The sequence below is a fragment of the Durio zibethinus genome, chromosome 3 (assembly GCF_047325235.1).
Source record: "Durio zibethinus cultivar Kanyao isolate XHJ-2024 chromosome 3, ASM4732523v1, whole genome shotgun sequence".
NCBI classification, from domain to species: domain Eukaryota; kingdom Viridiplantae; phylum Streptophyta; class Magnoliopsida; order Malvales; family Malvaceae; genus Durio; species Durio zibethinus.
The window spans coordinates 5343937-5365276 of NC_143164.1; the positions used below are offsets into that span (position 1 = coordinate 5343937).

At 32.5% G+C, this 21340-nt stretch overlaps 3 protein-coding genes across 3 annotated transcripts; all 3 read left to right on the forward strand.

Moving 5' to 3' along the window:
* The first annotated feature begins 3515 nt into the window (after positions 1 to 3515).
* LOC111283364 (uncharacterized) lies at positions 3516 to 7262 on the forward strand. Its single transcript, XM_022871973.2, has 6 exons — positions 3516 to 3656; positions 3758 to 3824; positions 4767 to 4902; positions 5656 to 5793; positions 5888 to 6009; positions 6814 to 7262. Exons 2-6 carry the CDS (start codon positions 3781 to 3783, stop codon positions 6971 to 6973), a joined length of 600 nt encoding a protein of 199 aa, XP_022727708.2. The 5' UTR covers positions 3516 to 3656; positions 3758 to 3780; the 3' UTR covers positions 6974 to 7262.
* A 2054-nt stretch (positions 7263 to 9316) lies between these two features.
* On the forward strand, positions 9317 to 15480 carry LOC111283469 (uncharacterized). Its single transcript, XM_022872082.2, has 16 exons — positions 9317 to 9601; positions 10003 to 10082; positions 10224 to 10345; positions 10692 to 10742; positions 11295 to 11414; positions 11493 to 11612; positions 12050 to 12191; positions 12451 to 12621; positions 12757 to 12912; positions 13022 to 13128; positions 13601 to 13691; positions 13848 to 13989; positions 14072 to 14228; positions 14547 to 14663; positions 14744 to 14870; positions 14982 to 15480. Exons 1-16 carry the CDS (start codon positions 9520 to 9522, stop codon positions 15222 to 15224), a joined length of 2028 nt encoding a protein of 675 aa, XP_022727817.2. The 5' UTR covers positions 9317 to 9519; the 3' UTR covers positions 15225 to 15480.
* Positions 15481 to 15590: 110 nt separating this feature from the next.
* Positions 15591 to 21046, forward strand: LOC111283781 (uncharacterized). The gene is made up of 14 exons (XM_089758229.1): positions 15591 to 16534; positions 16656 to 16715; positions 16881 to 17000; positions 17100 to 17219; positions 17403 to 17544; positions 17664 to 17837; positions 17977 to 18132; positions 18207 to 18313; positions 18780 to 18870; positions 19192 to 19333; positions 19428 to 19584; positions 20076 to 20192; positions 20371 to 20497; positions 20625 to 21046. Exons 1-14 carry the CDS (start codon positions 16416 to 16418, stop codon positions 20919 to 20921), a joined length of 1929 nt encoding a protein of 642 aa, XP_089614355.1. The 5' UTR covers positions 15591 to 16415; the 3' UTR covers positions 20922 to 21046.
* The last annotated feature ends 294 nt before the right edge of the window (positions 21047 to 21340 follow it).

Genomic DNA, 21340 nt, shown 5'->3' on the forward strand with positions numbered 1-21340 from the left:
CAAGCTGCCATTTGAAGGGTAAATTAATTAATTAAATTACTAATTTTAGGAATTAATGGTGTTTTTATATGTACAACTTGTTATAATTAATTTTACTCCATATTTTTCCAACTTTTGTTGAGAATTTCATGTATTAATTCCAGTTCTGGTGAAACAAACTCATTGTCTAGGGTTTGGAGTCTGATTGGTCGAACCCACGTGAACCATGTAGGGTTAGTCCAATAAAAATATTTTATGCTACTTTGAGAATCGACCAATGGGAATCATTTTGTGATTAAAGGACAGAAAATAATTAAAAGGATAGATTAGAATAATATAATTTTCGCATGTTTCTAACCAAAAAGTAAGGACAAGTGTCAATCATCAGCCAAATGATATTAGTGAATGGACCAAGGAAAAGGCCATTTCCCATTGTTATTACCTTCACATTGCTTTGATCCAAAAAGAAATAAGAGTGGGAATTAGACTTGTTGCATTTTAAATAAATATACAGTCATTTTCTCATTGAAAATTATACTTTTTCTTTGTTGTGGTTGATGTTTCTGGCTAAGAGAGAAAGCACACTTTATCTTTTCGAAATGTGGCCAGTTTTAGGAAAGAGGAGAAAGCATGATGTTTCTTTTGGAAATGGCTATGGCTCCCACCTGAAATAGCTCTTTTCCAAGTGGATATTCATATGCCAAACCACTTGAATTTTGTGAAACTAGCTTGTACTTTCACCTGAATAGAAATATAACTGCTAAAGAATTAATGCGAATAATTTTTTTTCTTTTCTTTACAATAAGGAAATAAAGTTTAACTTTTCTTTTCCCTAAATATTGGCTTTGGGTAAGTATATATGGGGTTTTCTTTCAACATTTCATCATTTCCATTCACTTTTTCTCATATCAAATTAATTAATCATCAATTTTCATGCTACCACTTTGTTTTTACTTGAACATTGTAGTCTTTTTTGAAAAAATATTATGAATGTAAAGATTTAAATTTTAAACTTAAATTAAAAATTATTTTTTAAAAAAATGATTGCATGAACGATCGAAAATAATTTAGTCTTTACCATATATGCGAATCTTTCTTAAATTTTGTATAACATGTATATATACAAATCATGTGTTTTTATAGTTTAACATATCAAAATCAATTTATCATTTATTTCAAATTAAATAATTAAAATATAATTCATTATAATTTAATATAATCTTTTATTTTTTCTAGTGAATAATTTATAATACCCATGAAATTGAAGGACAATTTCTATATTTGTCATCACTTGTCATATAAAAATTAGTGCATCATAATTTTGTTTATTTAACCTTAATTAACTAATCAGTCGTTGAACAATCACCTAATTTGGTGCTAAATATTGGTTTTGATCAATTACTTAATTGCAAGTTGAAAGAAATGGTCAATCTTTAATTTTCATTTTTTTGGTACTACCTTTTAAGTGTGCCTTTTTCATCTCAATTCAAGATCCCATATCGAAGCACGACTTGCAAATGAAACATTGTTTTAATTAGTCCGAAGAATACGCAAAAACCTACCTTAAATAACTTAATTTTTGGGTGAAATATAATGTAATTTCTTTTGAATTCTTCAAAGCATCAACAAGAGCAAAAAACTCATAGAGTCAAAAGTTAAAACATTTTGAATTTAAGGTTTAATTTAATTAATTCGTGTAATTATTTTTAAAAATTAATATTTAATATATCTAAAATTTAAATTTTATTGTCAATTAGATTTGATAATTTTAAATATAATACAGTAATATGACACAAACATGATATAAAAATAGAACATAAAAATGACATAACTTAAAATTTTAGTAATAACTATTTTTAAGTTTAATAAAATAAAATAATTTTATATTTTTGTGTTAACACAAATTATAAAATATTATTTTCGTGTAAAATATGATATAAATACATAAATTTTAATATTTAATACGACACAAATATACAAATTACCAATTCAACCATATGCAATCCCTTTTTTTATGTTTGAGTTGTGACATTTTAAATATCCAAATTATGATTTTTTTTTTTTATAAAAAAGTAAAGAAAGAGGTTTATACAAAAAAGATTCCATACGTGGACTTAAACAATATAATAAGCAATTGGAAAGAATTATTATTATTATTGTCAAACGCTACAACATGTTGTAAAGAATTAATTAACATATTATATATATATATATTTTTTTTCTATATTATTAAAGGAATGAATTACAAAATCGAGATTTTAGCCAGGGGATAAGAAGATGGAGAATACAGATTTTCTCATCTCTAACGATTAATACTATGTGATGTTAGGTTCATTACTTAGATTTCGTTTATTAAATACTTTTTATCTTTTTTTCTTATATAAATAAATAAAAAAGAAAAAATCACACAAGCAAAATCATATATCAAATGAAGTCTTAATTAGTTCAAGTCATCAAAATTATTAATTGATATATCTTTAAGGTTTTCTATTCTAAGCCTTCTAGCTATGTTTAATTTCTAGCCATGCACGCTTGGCCCATGGAAAACCTTGTCATGATGGCTAAAACTAAAAGCACTCAATTGGCCAGCTTTATGGGATTTGTCTTATACCATTTATCATACAATGCATTACCCAAAAGGAAAGCTAACAACATTGAACCAATTAGCTCACCAATTAAGCAAAAGCTTAAAATTGTTAATTTGTTAGGTAAAAATAGAAGGCCACCTAATTGATCAATTAGGCAATAGCTAAAGATTCCTTTTATTGGACACTTCCTAAACAAATTTGGTACTTATTTTAATTTACCATTGGGAAAGATTAATTAATCATCTATATATCAAGGTTTGAATGAAAGATTTCAATTATATATACTTATTGTATATGGTACAACTTATGGTTAAATACGGTGAACTACTAATAAATAAAAATAAAAAAAAAAGATTAGCATGCTTTATCAAATGCCAACAATTATGTAACATGTTATTAAAACGTTGAATTCTTAATTTTAATGTTAAAAGTTCAAATATTGACATATTTAAGTACCAAAAATATGTGCTTTATGAGATAATTTACATTGAGTTATATAAATTACACATAATTTATAGATTTTTTTCATCTATTGTTTTATTATCAAATATGCTCACGAATAAATTTTATATGAAATCGTAATTTGATAATAAAAAAAAGGATCGTAGGCGTTTAAAATTTTTATGTATATATATATATATATGAGATAATGCATATGAATTTTTATTTTTTTCATTTTTTTACCCAAAAAAGAAAACGAAATGAGTTCCTAATTTTTAAAAATTTGTGAAAATAAAATCTCGCGGTCATGAATTTTTTAAGGGCTTGCTGATGGAGGCCCAATCATGAAATTTAAGCCCACAAACGTTGAATGGCAAGAGCCCAAATTGCAAAGAATCGTGCCACTCATTGCCCTTGGAAGGCGAGTGGGAGAAAAAGCCCAATGGTGCGGTCCCAATGCCCAAAGTCATTCATGTAAAGTTGTTCGGTCAATCCAAAGTAGTTAAGCACAATGCGTCTCGCAGTCGTCGCTATAATTTCCTTTTATTTTATTTTATTTTCCCCTCCTATTATAAAACTTGAAAAAAAGGAAAGTAAAAAACAAAGGGAAAGAGAGAGTTTCCAACGAAAATCCAGGGCCTTTTGCAGGTCTAATTACTAATCTTGATCACTAATTTTAATTTCCCATTATCCGATTTTCATCCTCAATTAATTATTTCTTGTTAATTTAATTTTTTTCTTTTTGCCAGCGAAAGATTTTGAACGGATCGCTATGGCAGTTGCTTCGGACGAAACCACGAGCATATGCAATCACTGGTATTTATTAATTTAAAGGCGTTCCTGAAATTTCTAGAATTAATTTTAATTCGTTGAATTTTCAACGTAATTTTTTTCGTGTCTTTCCGATCCCTGCCCTCTTGTTTAGTTATATTGATTCTTTTGTCAGCTGAGATTTTAATTCTTTTTTTTTTTTTGAAAATTTAAAATTTGCATTGTGGTGGAATTCTTGTTGTCTGATTTGTCCCTAGTTTGTGTAGTCGGAGATTAATTCATTACTAGTAATTTAAGTTGACCAAATCAAGACGTAAACGGAGTGGCTTTAGTTGAATTACCTGCTTTGATGTCGGCTAGGACCTTAAATTACGTTTGTTTGATGCGTTTGTGGTTGCCTTGAGTTCATGTGATCGCCGCCTTTGTCTTTGTTAATAGCTGAAAATCCATTGAATTATGAAAATTTGACTTCAATTAGCGGGCATTTTGAACATTTCAATATAATTGTTGGTAATTTTTTTCAAGGTTTTTTCTGGGTCGTGCTCATTTTCCATTAACAATAACTTTGTAATCCACTTTTTGTTGGATTGCAAGCTTAGCATTGGCATATATTGAAAAAAGCTTTCGGCTTCCTGTTTTTCCTATTTATCATGAATGCTTGTAGTTCACAAGGGACCTTGAAGTGTGCTTTGTAGTTTTCCTTACATGGTTGGGAAGGTGATTATTAGTTTCAGTTCAAAGATTGCCGAGGATCTTATCTATTCCCTTGTTTTTATTCAAGATAGAAGCGCATTATTAGTTTTTGATTCTTGTTTTGATGCATGCCTTAGTTTTGAAGTGATTTGCTAGTTATTTTTTGATGATGCAATGATTTCTTTTGTTAATCCAGTTTTATGAGGGTGGTCTTTCTACTTGATTTTTAATGATTTTGGAAATTCACTTGTCCTAGAACTTTTAACAAGTACTTTTTCCTTTTTAATGTTTCAGTGACAGGGCCATACCTATTTCAAACATTGATTTGCATTATGCTCATTGCTCCCGGAATCTAGAAAAATGTAAAGTTTGTGGTGATATGGTTCCAAAAAAGCATGCTGAGGAACATTTCTTAAACACCCATGCTCCGGTATGCTAGTTTAGGTTTTTTCTGGTTCTTTTCAAATGAATCAATTCTTTTATCTTTCTCATTTCCCTTCTCTGCTTTCCCCATCACTCTGATGTTTTTCTGATGGCACTTGACCTAGAAGTAATGAAATTGGCATACCCTTGGATGTAGCTTAATAAACAGCAATGCTTTGTAGCATTCAAAACTTACCAAAATATTGGAATTTTCATAGATTGTTTTTTCTTTTAAAATAAATTTTTGGGAAGAAGGGTTGGGGAAGGGATAATGTAAGTTGTCACATTCCAATGTCTTTTATCTGCTAAAGCTAATTGATAAATCCTGTTTAGATTGATGGATATATGAGTTGATAACCCCCCTCCCTCTTTTCTTCTCCCATTTGAACTCAAGTTTTTTTTTTTTCCTTTTTGGGTTCAGATGCCTCAATTTGGCACGAAGGGAGCTGTATTTCCTCAAATTATAGATATAATTTATAAGGTTGAAGCAATCTATCGACCTCCTGAAAGTTAGTTTAGCATAAATGTTCATTGTCAATGAAGGTTTGAAGTATTATTAAAAGTGAAATAAAAGAGAATATAAAGACTGCAACCAGTCCTTCAGTGATTGATGATAATGGTTAGGTGCAGTCAACCTTTATTTGTTTAGCACGCATGTGGGTGTCCGTATGTAATGTGCAAGGGTGTATGTAATTCAAAATCTGACATAATGCATGTATTAACATGTGTAATGCTATTGACCCTATGTGTATGTGAGCAGGTGGCCTGTTCACTATGCAGCGAGACAATGGAACGTGAAATTCTAGCCATACATAAAGGTGAAAATTGCCCCCAGAGGATTGTTACTTGTGAGTTTTGCGAGTTTCCATTGCCTGCTATTGATCTGGCTGAGCATCAGGTTCTAATTATGAATAATTTTTCAACGAAAGGATTCAAATGTTATATGTTCTGTGTGAAATTGTTACAATATTACTGTTGCTTTGTGATTTTAGGAAGTCTGTGGGAACCGAACAGAGCTGTGTCATCTGTGCAACAGATACATTAGACTGAGAGAAAGATATAACCATGAAAGTAGGTGTACTGGTATTGCGGAAAACAATGTTGGATCTTCAAGGTACATATCCTATAATTTACCTTTGGAATATTTGGGTAGATGTACTAATCAGCTAACACTTTTCCATAAATTATATTCCTATTATTAAGCTTCCCTATGTTATGAAATATTTTTGGCTTCATAGTATCTAGCTGTCAAGTTGGTGCCTTGCATGGTTTAGGTTAGCATTTTGTGTTCATTGCAAACTTCAGTCTTGCAAATTAAGAACATGTAATTACTACAGAGATTTCAGTCTGCAAAGTATTCATTGCTTACTGTTGATCTATAGTTCATACATGAACACATACTTCAAAAGCTATGCAATTGTCAAATTCAAAATGGATTCACCCATGGAAAACGGTCTAGCGCTTTGAATAATTGGGTTTTATGCTGCATTCTAATACAAACATAGCCAGTTAAAAGTATTTACTTAGCTTGTACATTGACAGAGACTGTTTTAGCTGTGATATGTAATCAATGGTTACATAAGCCATGTGATTGTTGTCCTTTTTCCTGTCCCTCCCATGAATCATAAGAAATTAAGAACCACCCCCCCTTCACCATCACTACCACCACCACCACCACCCCCCTTGTATGCCAAGAAATAGTGCATAACTTTTGTTCTTGTCACCTGGATCTGGATGGAACTTGCCTCCAATCCGGTAAAGACCACTGAATAATGCCTGAGGAGTTGAGTATGTTACACGTACAGCCTTTGTTTTCTGAAAACTGTGTCAGACTTTGGCTCCTTGTTTCCTGCCTTGTCTTAAGAGAATTATGTTAGAGCAATTATCATGGGTTTAATATAATGGATTTGGAACATAGGGATGTGAGGGCCACCGAAAGGGAGCATGGTGCACGGAGAAGACAGCCACCGGGATATTCACGGAGACGACTCCTATTTGCCATTGCGATAACCGGCATTGCTGTTCTATTAGGATCATTATTTTTCCAGAAGAAGACAGAGCCCAGTCTGGTGCATTAGCAGAGTAGAGGAAACACACTGGGGTTATGTAAATCAGCTTGAGAGCTACATATTTCATTTTCTGTATCTCAAATCCTCCTAGAGCATATATTGTTGTTGCTGTATCGAAGTCATGCAGATTGTGTTAATATACTGACTGTCCAATGCGATATTTGTTTCTTAGCTTATAAAATTTATTTCCATGAAAGATGAAACTATTGCCTTTTTATTAATTCCAAATTGTAACAATAATAACAATAATGCTAAATGTACCAAAAATATTGTGGACATTCAATTTTTTTTATGATAATGGTTTGTCAGCTACGTAATATGAATGTCATATTGCTCACTAGGTGAACATGGTGCCCTACTCGTCATGATCCTGAAAACAAAATGTACCAATTCATAAGGATCGTACATATTTTGGGTACACCCATGACCTATAAACATGGTACGGGACTTTTTTTTTTATTAAGACTTTAAATTCCAAAAGTTGATGAGCAAATATTTAGTATTGCATTTCATATTTTTTTTATTGCTAAATTATGTTTAGATAATTGTACTTTTAGCGGTTAAAATTTAAATGAAATTCAAATTTTGCATTTACATCTTATCTACAATTAGAATATGATCACGTCCGAATATTTTATTTTTTAAATAGGTGTTATTAATATATTTTAAATTATGATTATAAAATATAAATAAATAATTTTTAAATTAGTACATAATTTATTAATAAAATTTTACATCCTTTAATATTATAAAAACTCAATACTAATGTAAATTATATCAATTTACATGATATAATTTTATTAACCTTGAATGTAATTTTGATTACTTTTGACTGGTCTTTATTAAAAAGTTATCAAAAGTTATCACAGAATTATATTAAAAACAATCAAAATCATATTAAAGATTACGAAAATTATACAAAATGTTACAAAGTTAAATGTAAGTTTAACAAAATTATATCAAATGCTATCAAAAGTATATCAATGTTATCAAAATTACATCAAATATTACTAAAATTATATTAAAGTTATCAAAATTAAATTAACCAAAAAAATTATCAAAATCAAGTCAAAGTTATCAAAATCATATCAAAGTCTATCAAAATTTTATCAAACTATCAAAGTTATATCAAAGATTCTAAAATTACATCAAAAGTTATCAAAATTACATCCAATGTTGCCAAAATTTATATTAAAGATTATTACATTATATTAAAGGCTATCAAAATTATATCAAAGATTAGTAACACGAAATGTTATTAAAATTATATCAAATTTATTAAATATATATAAAAAAATTATCAAAATCTTATAAAAAATTAATAAAATTATATCAATAATTATCAAAATCAAATTAAAGATCAACAATATTATATTAAATGTTACTAAATTATATTAAAAGATGTCAAAATCATATTAAAGATTATCAACATTATATGAAAAGTACACAAAATTATATCAAATATTATAAAAATAGTAAAATAACATATATTTCTTAATCTTATAATTATTATTTTTAGAATATTTTTATTTTTTATGTAAATTCGATAATCGAGTTGGTGTCACCAGAAATTTGCAACTAAAATTATGGTAGCAGTTAAAAACATGTGTTTTATAAAAATAAAAATAAAAAGACATTTTTTAATTTTTAATTTAATTGATTGAGTGACTCAAAAAATCAATTTAATTAGAGATTTTTTTATAATATAAATAATAATAATAACAAAATCTCGCATTGATTCATTTATTCTTTTTTTTTTTCCCAAATTTATTTTTGTTTATTCTTTATTACCTTCGATTCATTAATTATGTTGTTACAATGTTTTAGCAAATAAAAGAAATTCCTTTTCTTCCTCAAAAAAAAAAAAAAAAATCCTTTTTCCGTTCCCATACGTTGAGGCAACGATTTTTATAATTGATTAGTGATAATAACGGATCGAGTCAGAATGAATTTTTTTTTTTATTTTGAACTTAAAATGATTTTAAATATATAAAATTTGAATTCGATTCGATTTGATAATTTTTTTAATTTTTTATATTTAAATTTGATCTGATTCGATATTAAATAAAATTATATCTGATTCGATTCAAAATTAATAAAATATTATTTTTTAAATATAAATATAAAATTATATATAAATATATATAATTAAATAAATAATTTAAAAAATCATTTATATTTATATATCAAAATCGATAGAATTGAGTTTGCCTAACATTCGATGTAAATTTTTCTTTATACCAGTATCCGATTAAAAAAACAAAACCAATCTTATCGGACCAAATCAAAACCGTTGATTTCGATTTAGATTAACTTCTCTATACTGAATCCATATTAGAAAAGAACATATATTACATTTTTAAAACACGCTCTCTCAATGTTTAAAGCCTTACGCGCCAGTGTAACTGTCATAGACCATTAACAGATAGTTCTCCCAATCGCCTACGGCCGCTTCACCAAAAGCATCTCCGATCAACCGATCACTTCCATCAGCGCCGTTTCTCTCTCGTACGACGAACTTAAAACCGCCTAATTCGGTGACAGACTGATCCTCCATGACAAGTACACTAAAGAGGATCATAGATTGTTTCAGTGACTGTGGCGGCTGTAACAAACGTAACGGAAATGCTAGGCAAGGTAATTGAAAATTCAAAATTGTTGCTTTCAATTTTATGGTGACTGGAGATTTTTATTTATTTTGGAAATTTCACGTATTAATAAGTGATAGGGATTTGATTGAAGGCATATTCAATGAAGGGAGTGACAATAGTAAATTCTCGACATGGAAGTAGTAAAACAAATTCACTGATCATTGATCAAGATTCAATATTCAAATTTTACATTTATGTTTAGACATTTTTCATGATCTTATTTATATATGCTTGCTTTAGGCTTCTTACATGCTATCCTAGGGTTAAGGAGAGATTGCTTTGTCTCTAAGCCAAAGGCACAAATATTTTCTATTTTTTGCATTGATTTATTTCTCTATTTTGATAAGTTTTAACACTTTCGTAAAAGTGTTCCTTATGTATTTTCAGATATGTTGAACATGAATCTGGATACAAATTGTGCTCCCATGCCGCCTCAGGGAGTCCGGTTGCATATTCAGGACCGTTATGTAAGTTAATTTTGTTGTATAATTTTCTTTGGTTACCAGAAATTGATGGAAGCTGATATGCATGAATGCATGACTGAATGAAATCTTATGGAAATTTACAGTTGACGGGTTTTGGGTTGATTGTGATTATATTTTGTGCAGGTGGTGATGGATAATGGCATAGTTCAAGTCACATTATCAAAACCAGGGGGTATTGTTACTGGTATACGGTATAATGGGATCGACAATTTGCTTGAAGTTCGAAACAAGGAAACTAATAGAGGGTTAGTTTATAGCTACATTTATTTTTCTAGCTGGTTCTGCTTGTCATGGTTAATGATCTGCAAATATAGAACTAATTCAGTGAATAGCAATCAAAATAATAATTAATAGGCATTTCTAAACATGGAATTAATTAATTTAAGTAAATTAGATGCTTGTAGATTAGGGCAAGAACATTTCTAGATGTCTTTGGAAAAATATTAGACAAATTTTCTTATACTCCTTATAGAGAGAGTTATTACATCCTTTCTTTTATACACACACACACACACACACACTTTTATTTTCATCAATCTTAAAAAAACTGGAGCTTTTCCTCTCCCTTTGACTGATTTTTCCTGATTGTAGGTATTGGGACCTGCACTGGAGTGAAATAGGAGGCAAGGGAATATTTGATGTGTATGTACATTGTCCTCTTCTCCTTATATACGACAACCACAAGATCTCAATTCAAGTTAATTTCATTAGGACAGATTTGAATTCAATAAATGGATTTCTTACTATTTGGACTGTCCAAATAGCTTTTATGAATATTTTTTTTAACACAAGATGGATAGGAACTATATTGAAACAGCATTTAGATGTATTTAATATAGAAACTTGGTTGATCTTGCATTTTTCTTGATCCAAGAATTTTTAAAATACACAACTGTTTTGCCTGTTTAAGCTAGTTCATGCTAGCCTCATGCTCTGCATAACAAGATTTTCTTTCTATATATCTCTAGAGTTTTGTCATTATCGTCGGCCAGTGGTTTCCTTTCAAAGAACTTTTTCTTCTTTGCTTACAAAGTTTACTACCAACTTTTTCCTAATTTTTTACTTAGATAGTTTCATTAGGATTACATAAAAGTGGTTCTGGTTTTGATTATACTTGAGTTATTAACCATAAAATAATTACTATTGTGGTTATGCTAAAGTGTGAAGCAAGGTTATTGTCTCATTGCTGTTCAGGATTCAAGGAACAAGTTTTAGTGTTACAGTGGAAAATGAGGAACAAGTTGAGCTCTCATTCACAAGGACTTGGGATCCCTCCCTCGAGGGCAAGTACATTCCCCTAAATATTGATAAAAGGTCCTTGCTTAAACCATACAGAGGTTTGTTACTAAGATTTCAGCTACAGAATCATTAATCATGACTAGCTTTCTGCAGGTTTATAATGCTTCGTGGTTCATCTGGCTTTTACTCCTATGCCATCTATGAGCATTTCAAGGAATGGCCTGGATTTGAGCTGGGAGAAACCAGATTTACTTTCAAGCTCAGAAAAGACAAGTAACATATTTATAGCATGTTTTTCACTTTAAAAATAGGTTGCTTATAGCTCAGTAAAGGATTTCTTTAAAAAACCAACAATTTCAAGTGAAAACTATGAGGCTGCTTCCCTTTTTTCTTTGTCCAGAAATGCAAATGTACGTTTCCTGTTTATCCAAGTCAATTCAGGGTTGATTCAATTACAGACAATACTTAGTTCTTGTGAATTTATTTTGTATTAATTGATTGTCTCAACTATAATTTTCCTTTTTAAGAATTATGTGTTCATAGCATGTTAAAGATAGCTTCCGGTCATTGTTTAGGGCCAGTGAAGCAAGTCACATCAAGTTGGTTTAAACATAAGTATTTTTTTAGCCACCTATGTATGGTTTCAAGTGAAGTAACTTTGAGTAAGTAAATAATTGGTTGATTTTGTGGACTTTCTGAATTTATTGTAGGTTTCAATACATGGCCATAGCAGATAACAGGCAAAGATACATGCCCTTCCCTGATGACCGATCAACGGGAAGATGCCAACCTTTGGCTTATCCAGAAGCAGTCCTACTTGTAAATCCCATGGATCAGAGGCTAACAGGGGAGGTACTTCTTGCATGCGCATTCTCCTTATTGTGTGCTTTGTCTAGGCCTTGTTCTCTGTTATCTGTAGTAAGTAATTTACAATTAGATTGTTGAGCAGATTCCATACTTTGTTCATGCCAATGTGGCAAAGTTTAAATATAGCTGTTCCTCATTAAATCGACATTTCTAGCCCTAGCTTGGTTAGTATTAGGAATGCTTTTGCCATATGGGTGTGCACACAGGAGTACATGGTTGTTTAATATGACTTCTTGATTTTCAGGTGGATGACAAGTACCAGTATTCATGTGATAACAAAGATCTTCGGGTCCATGGTTGGATCTGCTTTGACCCACCTGTGGGGTTCTGGCAAATCACACCTAGTGATGAGTTCAGATCTGGTGGACCTCTTAAACAGAACCTAACCTCACATGTAGGACCTACCACTCTGGCTGTAAGTGCCTCATCTTGGACAAAGTATTTAATAAAAAACTTTTACATCATGTTGTTTTTATCTTGTAATCTGGTCTTCACTGCTATGATCATAAACTTATGTTACATTAACTCTCAACCAAAATGGTATCTGCAGATGTTTCTTAGTGCACATTATGCTGGGAAATACATGGTTCCACGATTTGAAGCTGGGGAACCATGGAAGAAAGTTTTTGGCCCTGTTTTTATATATCTTAATTCTGCAGCCTCTGGAGATGACCAACTTTTGCTGTGGGAGGATGCTAAAATCAAGGTTTGATATTGGAAACTCCATGTACATTTTTCTGTGAAACAGACCGAAATTACTTGTACTTTTATAGTGACGTTCTGTGGAGAAAATAATTGTGTAAATTGATCTGCAGATGATGATTGAAGTTCAAAGCTGGCCATACAGTTTCCCCGCTTCAGATGATTTCCCAAAGTCAGAACAACGGGGTAACGTTAACGGCAGAATATTAGTCCAAGACAGGTATGAATGCAGGATAAAGTATACATCTTTGAACTTAGTTATCAGAGGTACATAGAGCACAAGTGGGAGACATGATTTAGATGGACAAACTTTTATATAGAAGCACTTTTTGCCTATTTGAAGAGCATATCACTACTCATAGCATTCACTTATCAGAAAGTGAAAAGATTATTCATAGGAGTCATTGTAATATCAACAATAACTGCAATACTATTGGTAGCTGTGCAAAAATAGCAGAGATGTTATTTAATACAAGAACCACAAAAACATTGTTTTTCAGTAACTGCATTTTAAATATCTGTGAATCAGTAAAATAGCTAAAATTCCTATCTGTTTAAGAGTTTCACTTTTGTTTTATCCACTCATGTTTGTTGAAACATCAAAATGACATAGTGGTTCCTGTTCTAATTTTATCCTTTGTTTTGCTTTATAAGTAAATGTAATTAATTTTTTTTGTTTTTGCTCTGTCTAGGTATGTTAACAATGACCTCATAATGGCAAATGGTGCATATGTTGGCTTGGCTCCTCCAGGAAATGCAGGATCATGGCAAATGGAAAGCAAGGTAAGATTGCTTGAACTCATTATAATTCCATGAAGCATGCTGACACCTTTTGTCCTTTATTCCTTTCTACATGTAAACTTCTTGTAGTGACCATGTTGGCAACACAATCAATCACACTCTTCAAGATAGTGATTTTGTTATTATACTTCTGATTAGAACTACCAATTCTGGACCAAAGCAAATGAGAATGGCTTTTTCTCCATTAGAAATATACGCCCTGGTGACTATAATCTTTATGCATGGGTCCCTGGGTTTATTGGAGATTACCGACATGAAGTTGTCATTACCATAAGCTCAGGTAATTGTTTGTCATACTTTGATATACTAATTAGTTGACTAGCATCACAATCATGATATGCTTTATACTATACATAGTACAGGTTGTAACATTGAAATGGGTGATGTTATATACGAACCTCCAAGAGATGGACCTACATTATGGGAAATAGGCATCCCTGATCGCTCAGCTGCAGAGTTCTATATTCCCGATCCGGATCCTAAATATATTAATAGACTTTTTGTCGACCATCCTGACAGGTTAGCTGCCCTCTTTTGCAATCTTAAAGAGTTTGATATCTGATGAACTTGAGTTTATAGGGTAAGCAGTACCCAATTCTTTTACTTTTTCCTTTTGAAGACTTAAAAACTTAAACTCCATTACTTTTTTAAGAATTCTCATTTGATCATGTAGCATGTTATGACCGCACTAGACTTGGAAAGAACTCCCGCATGAAGCCTTCTCTTATGGAGATCCTCTCTCCAGTTTACTTATTTGATGTGCACTGTTCAAGAATTTATGACTATGCGAACTCCTTCCTCAATATGTTCTTAGTTGTCATTTTCCACCACTGGCAGGTTTAGGCAGTACGGGTTGTGGGAGAGATATACAGAATTATATCCTGATGGAGACTTGGTTTATACAATTGGTGTTAGTGAATACCGGAAAGATTGGTTTTTTGCACAGGTTGTCAGGTACAGCTTTTAATATTGGTTTTTGTTTGATATCACTTGTCATTTTCTCAATATTAAAGAATGATAATTGAAAACTTCAGGAAGATAGGCGAGAATGCATATCAAGGAACTACATGGCAAATCAAGTTCAAACTCGATAACGTGGATCAGAGTGGTATCTACAAATTGCGACTGGCACTTGCATCTGCTACTCTAGCTGAATTGCAGGTAAAGAACTACACTACATGGGTTGATGGGTGAGGCCAATCAAAATATTTTTTCATTTAATTCAAGTATACCATGAAGACTATTTTTCTCCAAATTTCTATGCCACTCTAGGTTCGAGTTAATGATCCAAATACAAAACGTCCTCTATTTACAACTGGACTGATAGGGAGGGACAATGCAATTGCAAGACATGGAATTCATGGGATCTACATGCTGTACAATGTGGATATACCAGGTACTCGTCTTCTTAAAGGGGATAACACCATCTTCCTGAAACAACCAAGATGCAATGGCCCATTCCAAGGATTCATGTATGACTACATCCGTTTAGAAGGCCCCCCAACTTCATGTTAACTGGAAAGATATTATCAGAATTACTACATGTTGCAGTTTGTGTTCACTTTTCAAGGAATTGTAGTAAGAAATTAACATCCATATCCATGTTGTGCCATGCATGCCCCCAATACCTAATTGTATCAGGCCGACCAAGCATAGCCCATCTTTATTTTCTAAGTTTTTTAAAAAACTTGGTGTTGAGAAGATTTTTTTTACAAAGGATGTTGTAGTTTGGGATAAGTGAAGAGTTGTAAATATTAAAATTTAAATTTCAAATATATGTATAAATTAGTTGAATTAAGCTCTGAATATAATTATTATGACTTTTGAAGGAATTATTATATATTTTATGAGAAAGAAATGAGTTTAGAGCAAAATGAAAAAAAAAAAAAAAAATTCATGATGGGTTGTATCGAGCTGGCCTATAATGTCTCTAAATGTGTTATGCCGATGCCGTGCTGGCCTGAGATTTGTCGTGCCATGCGAGCCCGTTTGCCGGACATAGGGCACGTCGTTGCAGTCCCGTGGTCCGCATGCCACATGTCAAACCGGCCCTTCGTGTGCCATTCCGTGCCTGTTCTTAGGCCACAAACTCCTGCATAGTACGGTCTGTTCCATAGGAATTTGGACTGTCTCATGTCGGGCTGGATAATGTAGGTAGCACAGATAACATTTACCTAATTATTATATCTTCTATTTAAAAGTAAAATGGTATTTTATGAAGTAGCCATGCTTGCACTTCAAACTATTATCCTCGAGTTATATTATTCATATAGAAAGGAAATCAATCCCACTGCACATTTTCTGAAGCTGTGATTCATGTAGTAATTGGCTGATCCACATAGCGAATCTTGCACGTTTTTATCTAATAGCACCAAACTGCGGTGGCGACCAAGTAAAGAGATTGTTTACAAAAGAATGCTTTGTCTCCAGTTCAAGGAAACTAAGCTAAAGACTATTCTTTTAAACCTTTTTAAACTCCTAATAACTTGTCTGCCCAAGATTACCAAGGATTATCAAAATCTTCATCAACCTTTGACAAAATCTAGCCGGCAGCAAAAACAATCAATCGACCATATGTCACCTGTTGGCGTTCAACTCCATATTCAAGATACTCATGTACGAAGGAGCTCAGACGAAGTTTTTTTTTTTTTTTTTTGGAGTTACTATAGTAATTAACTTCATTTTCATGCATTTCTTTTGCAGGTGATGATAGATAATGGCATACTCCAATTGACATTGTCGAACCCTGATGGAATTGTAACTGGCATTCGATATAATGACATTGACAATTTGCTGGAAGTTCTAAATGAAGAATCTAATAGAGGGTATTGCTTCATTGCTGCGGGATTTCATCTTCGTTTACTTTCTTTTCTTCATTTTGGTTTTGAATTCTTGTAGCAATTTAAAAGCTAGCCTTGTGCCTATATTTTCGAATGTAACATTTAGGTACTGGGACCTTGTTTGGAACTCAGCAGGAACTTCTGGAACTACTGGCTCATTTGACGTGTAAGATTAATATTTTATTTTAGTTTATGCGTAATCTTTTTCCACCTATTTGCCTGGTTTTCATTCAAAAACATAACTCTATTTTGCAGATTCGGGAACATCTTTAATTACGATTTTCATATAGTATAAATTAGTCTTTTAATCAACAACTGAATTTCTATGTAGGATTAAGGGAACAAGTTTTAATGTTCTAGTGGAAAACGAGGATCAAGTTGAGGTTTCTTTCACAAGAACTTGGGATGCCTCCGAGGAGGGCAAGCTCGTTCCCTTAAATATAGACAAAAGGTCCTCCCTATAGCCTTCAACCTTTAACATGAAATGTTTTCTCATGGAAATTTTTTGTATATATGCATGAATTAATTATATATATTCATGCTTTTTCAGGTTTATCATGTTGCGTGGTTGCTCAGGCTTTTACTCTTATGCCATATACGAGCACTTGAAAGATTGGCCTGGTTTTAACCTCGCTGAAACCAGAATCACATTCAAGCTCAGGAAAGACAAGTACAAAAAATTAACTTTTCACTTGTTTTTCCTAAATTTAGTGTCTAGTAGAAAACGTAAAGATACTGAAATTGAACTACTATTATAGACCCTGTAACTTCCTTAGTACTCACACAAGAAGTTTCCACCTTAAGGGAAATAACACATAGACAATTGGACATCTAACTACGGGTTTCTGAACAGGTTTCATTACATGGCCATGGCAGACAATAGGCAAAGATACTTGCCTTTGCCTGATGACAGGTTGCCAGGAAGATGTCAAGCCCTGGCTTATCCAGAAGCTGTCCTCCTGGTTAACCCCTTGGAGCCCGAGTTGAAAGGAGAGGTGATCATTTTCATCAGTGCATAAATAAACATATAATTCTCTATGTAATTTGTTAAACAAAGCAATCATATAGGAATGAATAAAATTTTGGCTAAAAGAAATTCTCCAATGTAACTTAGGTTGATGACAAGTACCAATATTCATGTGATAACAAAGACAGCCAAGTCCATGGCTGGATTTTTACTAACCAACCAGGAGTAGGATTCTGGATGATCACACCAAGTAATGAGTTCCGTTCCGGTGGACCCGTCAAACAGAACTTAACCTCTCATGTCGGCCCCACAACCCTTGCTGTAAGAGCCCTGCCCCCCCCCCCCCCTCCCTTTTCTAAAGCTGAAATTTTCTTTTACAAGCCTGAAACCCCCAATGGGATGACAGTAAATCTGAATAGGATCGAATTCAATTTGATCATGATGAAAATGGTATGATCAGGTGTTTCTCAGTGCTCATTACTCTGGAGAAGACCTGGTGCCAAAATTCAGTGCCAGTGAGGCCTGGAAGAAAGTCTTTGGCCCTGTTTTTATCTATCTTAACACTGCAATGGAAGGAGATGACCCGCTTTCACTTTGGGAGGATGCTAAAGAACAGGTTTAGTTTAGACAATAGATTTTACAATTAGAATGTCTAAATCTGATAATCAATAATAACTTAATGGCTTTCAGATGATTACTGAAGTCCAGAGTTGGCCTTACACTTTCCCAGCTTCAGAGGATTTCCCTAAATCGGACCAACGGGGTAGTGTCAGCGGTAGGCTTCTTGTCCATGACAGGTAGATATGCAGATCCTTTTGGATCACTCTTTAGTCCTCTGGCAATTCAACTTTTATTTTACATTTTCTTTTCTTGTTTTTGTCGACTAAATTTGTCTAAATACTATTCCAAAAGTAAAGCCCGTCCCTTCAAAAATTAAAATGACTTGACCACAAGATAACGCTGATTCGCTCTGTTCATATTATTGGTCTTAATTTTTTTTGTATGTTCGACGTTGTCGTAATTTGAATCTATCAATAAACTAAAATTTTAACATTTTACTAACAAATTATGCGAGTATTAGCTATATAGAAGGAGTAATTTCATTTTTGGGTGTGGGGCTAGGCTGTAAAAATAGAATGGTGAAAGGGAAGAAAATTTTGTTTATTTAAGGCATATATATAAGTTCTCTTCATATTATGTAGCATAGCAAGCATAGGCAATTGATTAAATCATGTTCTCAGTTCATGGGATTATATTGTCCAGGTATATTAGTGATGACAACATACCAACCAATGGAGCTTACATAGGATTAGCTCCACCAGGAAATGCTGGCTCATGGCAAAGAGAATGCAAGGTGATTTTCTCAACCCTCCTCATGTAACCAATTAAGCCCATCTTGTACCATATGTAAAGTGTATGCCTCCCCTTTATAGCATGAAGTAGGAATACGAAGGAAATACAAGAAATTTTGTATATGTAAAATTAATTTCAGATAGAATTTGGAGTAAAGTTTCGTATAATTATTCTTAAAAAATAACATTTAATATATTTATGGTTCAAATCTCAACACTTACAATCTATTTTTTTATTCTCAAAAATTAGCTTTTTTTTGTAAAAAAAGTTAATTTCAAACAAACACTTACATATAATAATAGGCCTGCTATTTTTCTAATAGGACTACCAATTTTGGACCAATACAGACGAAAATGGCTATTTTTTGATCAATGACATAAGAACCGGTGATTATAACCTTTATGCATGGGTTCCTGGTTTTATTGGAGATTATCGATCTGATGTTGTCATTACTATATCTCCAGGTACTTCGAATTTTTGTAAACTGTTTCAAGTTCTTTAAGGTTTGCAGGTATTGCAAGTGTTTTAATGTTGCCATGTTGGTATAATGTAATGCAGGTAGTGCTATTGATGTCGGTGATCTCATTTATGAACCTCCACGAAATGGACCTACATTGTGGGAAATAGGCATCCCTGATCGTTCTGCTGCCGAATTTTATGTCCCGGATCCTAATCCTAAGTACATCAACAAACTTTATGTCAACCATCCTGATAGGTTTGACTTCATTCTTTCTCCTGATTGGTGATGCGGTTTCAAATAATTTAATCCTGCGATTTTTTTTCCATTTTCAAATGCCATTCCACACTAATTTAGTAACTGCAATATTCATCTTTTTCTGTGGTTCTCAAAGGAGAATTCAAACGGGGTAGTAGGGCGTTCGTGGACAACCACAGCCCATAAATATTGGAAAACAAGCAAATTTGAAGGAAAATTTTTGTTGGATACCCCAAAATTTTTCACTCATCAATAAAATTGATAAATCCAATGGTAATTATATATATATATATATATATATTATAAGTTAACATCCTAAAAAAAAAAAATCTGGATCCGCCATTGGTGGTTGTATTCTCAATTTTGTATAAAAACATTGTAGCAGCTCAACTTAAGAATGACCTCTGCAATTTGTAAATGCTTTCCCATAATGTGGGAGGTTAATAGATTCAACGCAAATTTTAAGCTTATAAATACCCTTCCTCTGGCAGGTTTAGACAATATGGACTGTGGGAAAGATATGCGGAATTATATCCTGATGGAGATCTAGTTTACTCAGTTGGCACTAGTGACTATAAAAAAGACTGGTTCTTTGCTCAAGTAACCAGGCAAGATTCTTTCAATATCATTGCAATTTCATTATCATTTTCAATTTGAAACTTTCATGTATGATTTTGATCTTTGTCCTTCCATTTTTTTGTTAGTTTTTGGCTAATACAGTAGTTCCATTCTTCTGTTACGTATCAAACTTTCATATCTTAGTTAACAATGTATCTTGCACTGCAGGAAGACCGATAAGAACAAGTATCAAGGAACCACATGGCAAATTAAATTCAAACTTGACAATGTAGATCAGAGTAATTCATATACACTACGAGTGGCGATTGCTTCTGCAACTCTATCCGAATTGCAGGTATGTAACTATCAAATTTTCAACTTGATACCAAATAGGATGGATTGGAATGGGAGTCTTCCAGCCAAACTCTAACATATTCACCATGCGAATTCACCCTGATACCAATGGATTTCTTGATCTATAGGTTCGGATTAATAATCCAAAAGCAAATCCTTTATTTTCAAGTGGCCTGTTCGGGCGGGACAACTCGATTGCAAGGCATGGAATTCATGGACTCTACTGGCTGTACAATGTAGATATACCTGCAAAACTGCTTGTCCAAGGTGACAACATTATCTTTCTGACGCAACCACGAAGCAGCAGTCCTTTTCAAGGGATTATGTATGATTACATCCGATTAGAAGGCCCCCCAACTTCAAGTTCCAAGAAAGAATATCTTCAGTACATTGTCATAGAAGATGGAATTGGATCATATCTTTGAATGTCTAATCAATGCTTTATTAAAGTAATATACATTTTTGCTTTAATAGATTGTCCAAAAAATGGTTTAAGAGTGGCAACATGTTTTATGCTTTATATCAGAAGCACTTAATAATTTTTTTTTAATTTTTATCGATAATTAAATTTTTTTTCATGGGCTGATCCAGATGCTTATCAGTTATCAGTTACCAAAATAGCCCACCTTTATTTAATTTCAATTAATTTATAATGGAAGCCATGTATCCCCTTGTTATTGCAACTAGCTTCTTGCAAAGAAACTCCAAAAGCTAAGCAATCTTTCTTGATTCGGGACATCGCAGAGGTTTCTTGCTGGCGGTGGTCGTCGAGTACTTCATCTCTTCCATGGCAAGTGCTCTAGCAAACTCTCTTTGAGACTGATGAGTGAATACTGAAAGGAAA

What these genes read in the sequence shown, in the direction of transcription:
- LOC111283469 (XM_022872082.2), top strand. Translation starts at nt 9,520, where the DNA reads ATGACAAGTACACTAAAGAGGATCATAGATTGTTTCAGTGACTGTGGC. An exon ending in CATGGCAAATGGAAAGCAAG is followed by an intron (nt 13,692 to 13,847) that starts GTAAGATTGCTT and finishes ACTTCTGATTAG; the next exon opens with AACTACCAATTCTGGACCAA. An exon ending in TTTTTTGCACAGGTTGTCAG is followed by an intron (nt 14,664 to 14,743) that starts GTACAGCTTTTA and finishes TGAAAACTTCAG; the next exon opens with GAAGATAGGCGAGAATGCAT.
- LOC111283781 (XM_089758229.1), top strand. Translation starts at nt 16,416, where the DNA reads ATGATAGATAATGGCATACTCCAATTGACATTGTCGAACCCTGATGGA. An exon ending in TCGGCCCCACAACCCTTGCT is followed by an intron (nt 17,838 to 17,976) that starts GTAAGAGCCCTG and finishes TGGTATGATCAG; the next exon opens with GTGTTTCTCAGTGCTCATTA. An exon ending in TTCTTTGCTCAAGTAACCAG is followed by an intron (nt 20,193 to 20,370) that starts GCAAGATTCTTT and finishes CTTGCACTGCAG; the next exon opens with GAAGACCGATAAGAACAAGT.
- LOC111283364 (XM_022871973.2), top strand. Translation starts at nt 3,781, where the DNA reads ATGGCAGTTGCTTCGGACGAAACCACGAGCATATGCAATCACTG. An exon ending in ACGAGCATATGCAATCACTG is followed by an intron (nt 3,825 to 4,766) that starts GTATTTATTAAT and finishes TTAATGTTTCAG; the next exon opens with TGACAGGGCCATACCTATTT. An exon ending in TTGATCTGGCTGAGCATCAG is followed by an intron (nt 5,794 to 5,887) that starts GTTCTAATTATG and finishes TTGTGATTTTAG; the next exon opens with GAAGTCTGTGGGAACCGAAC.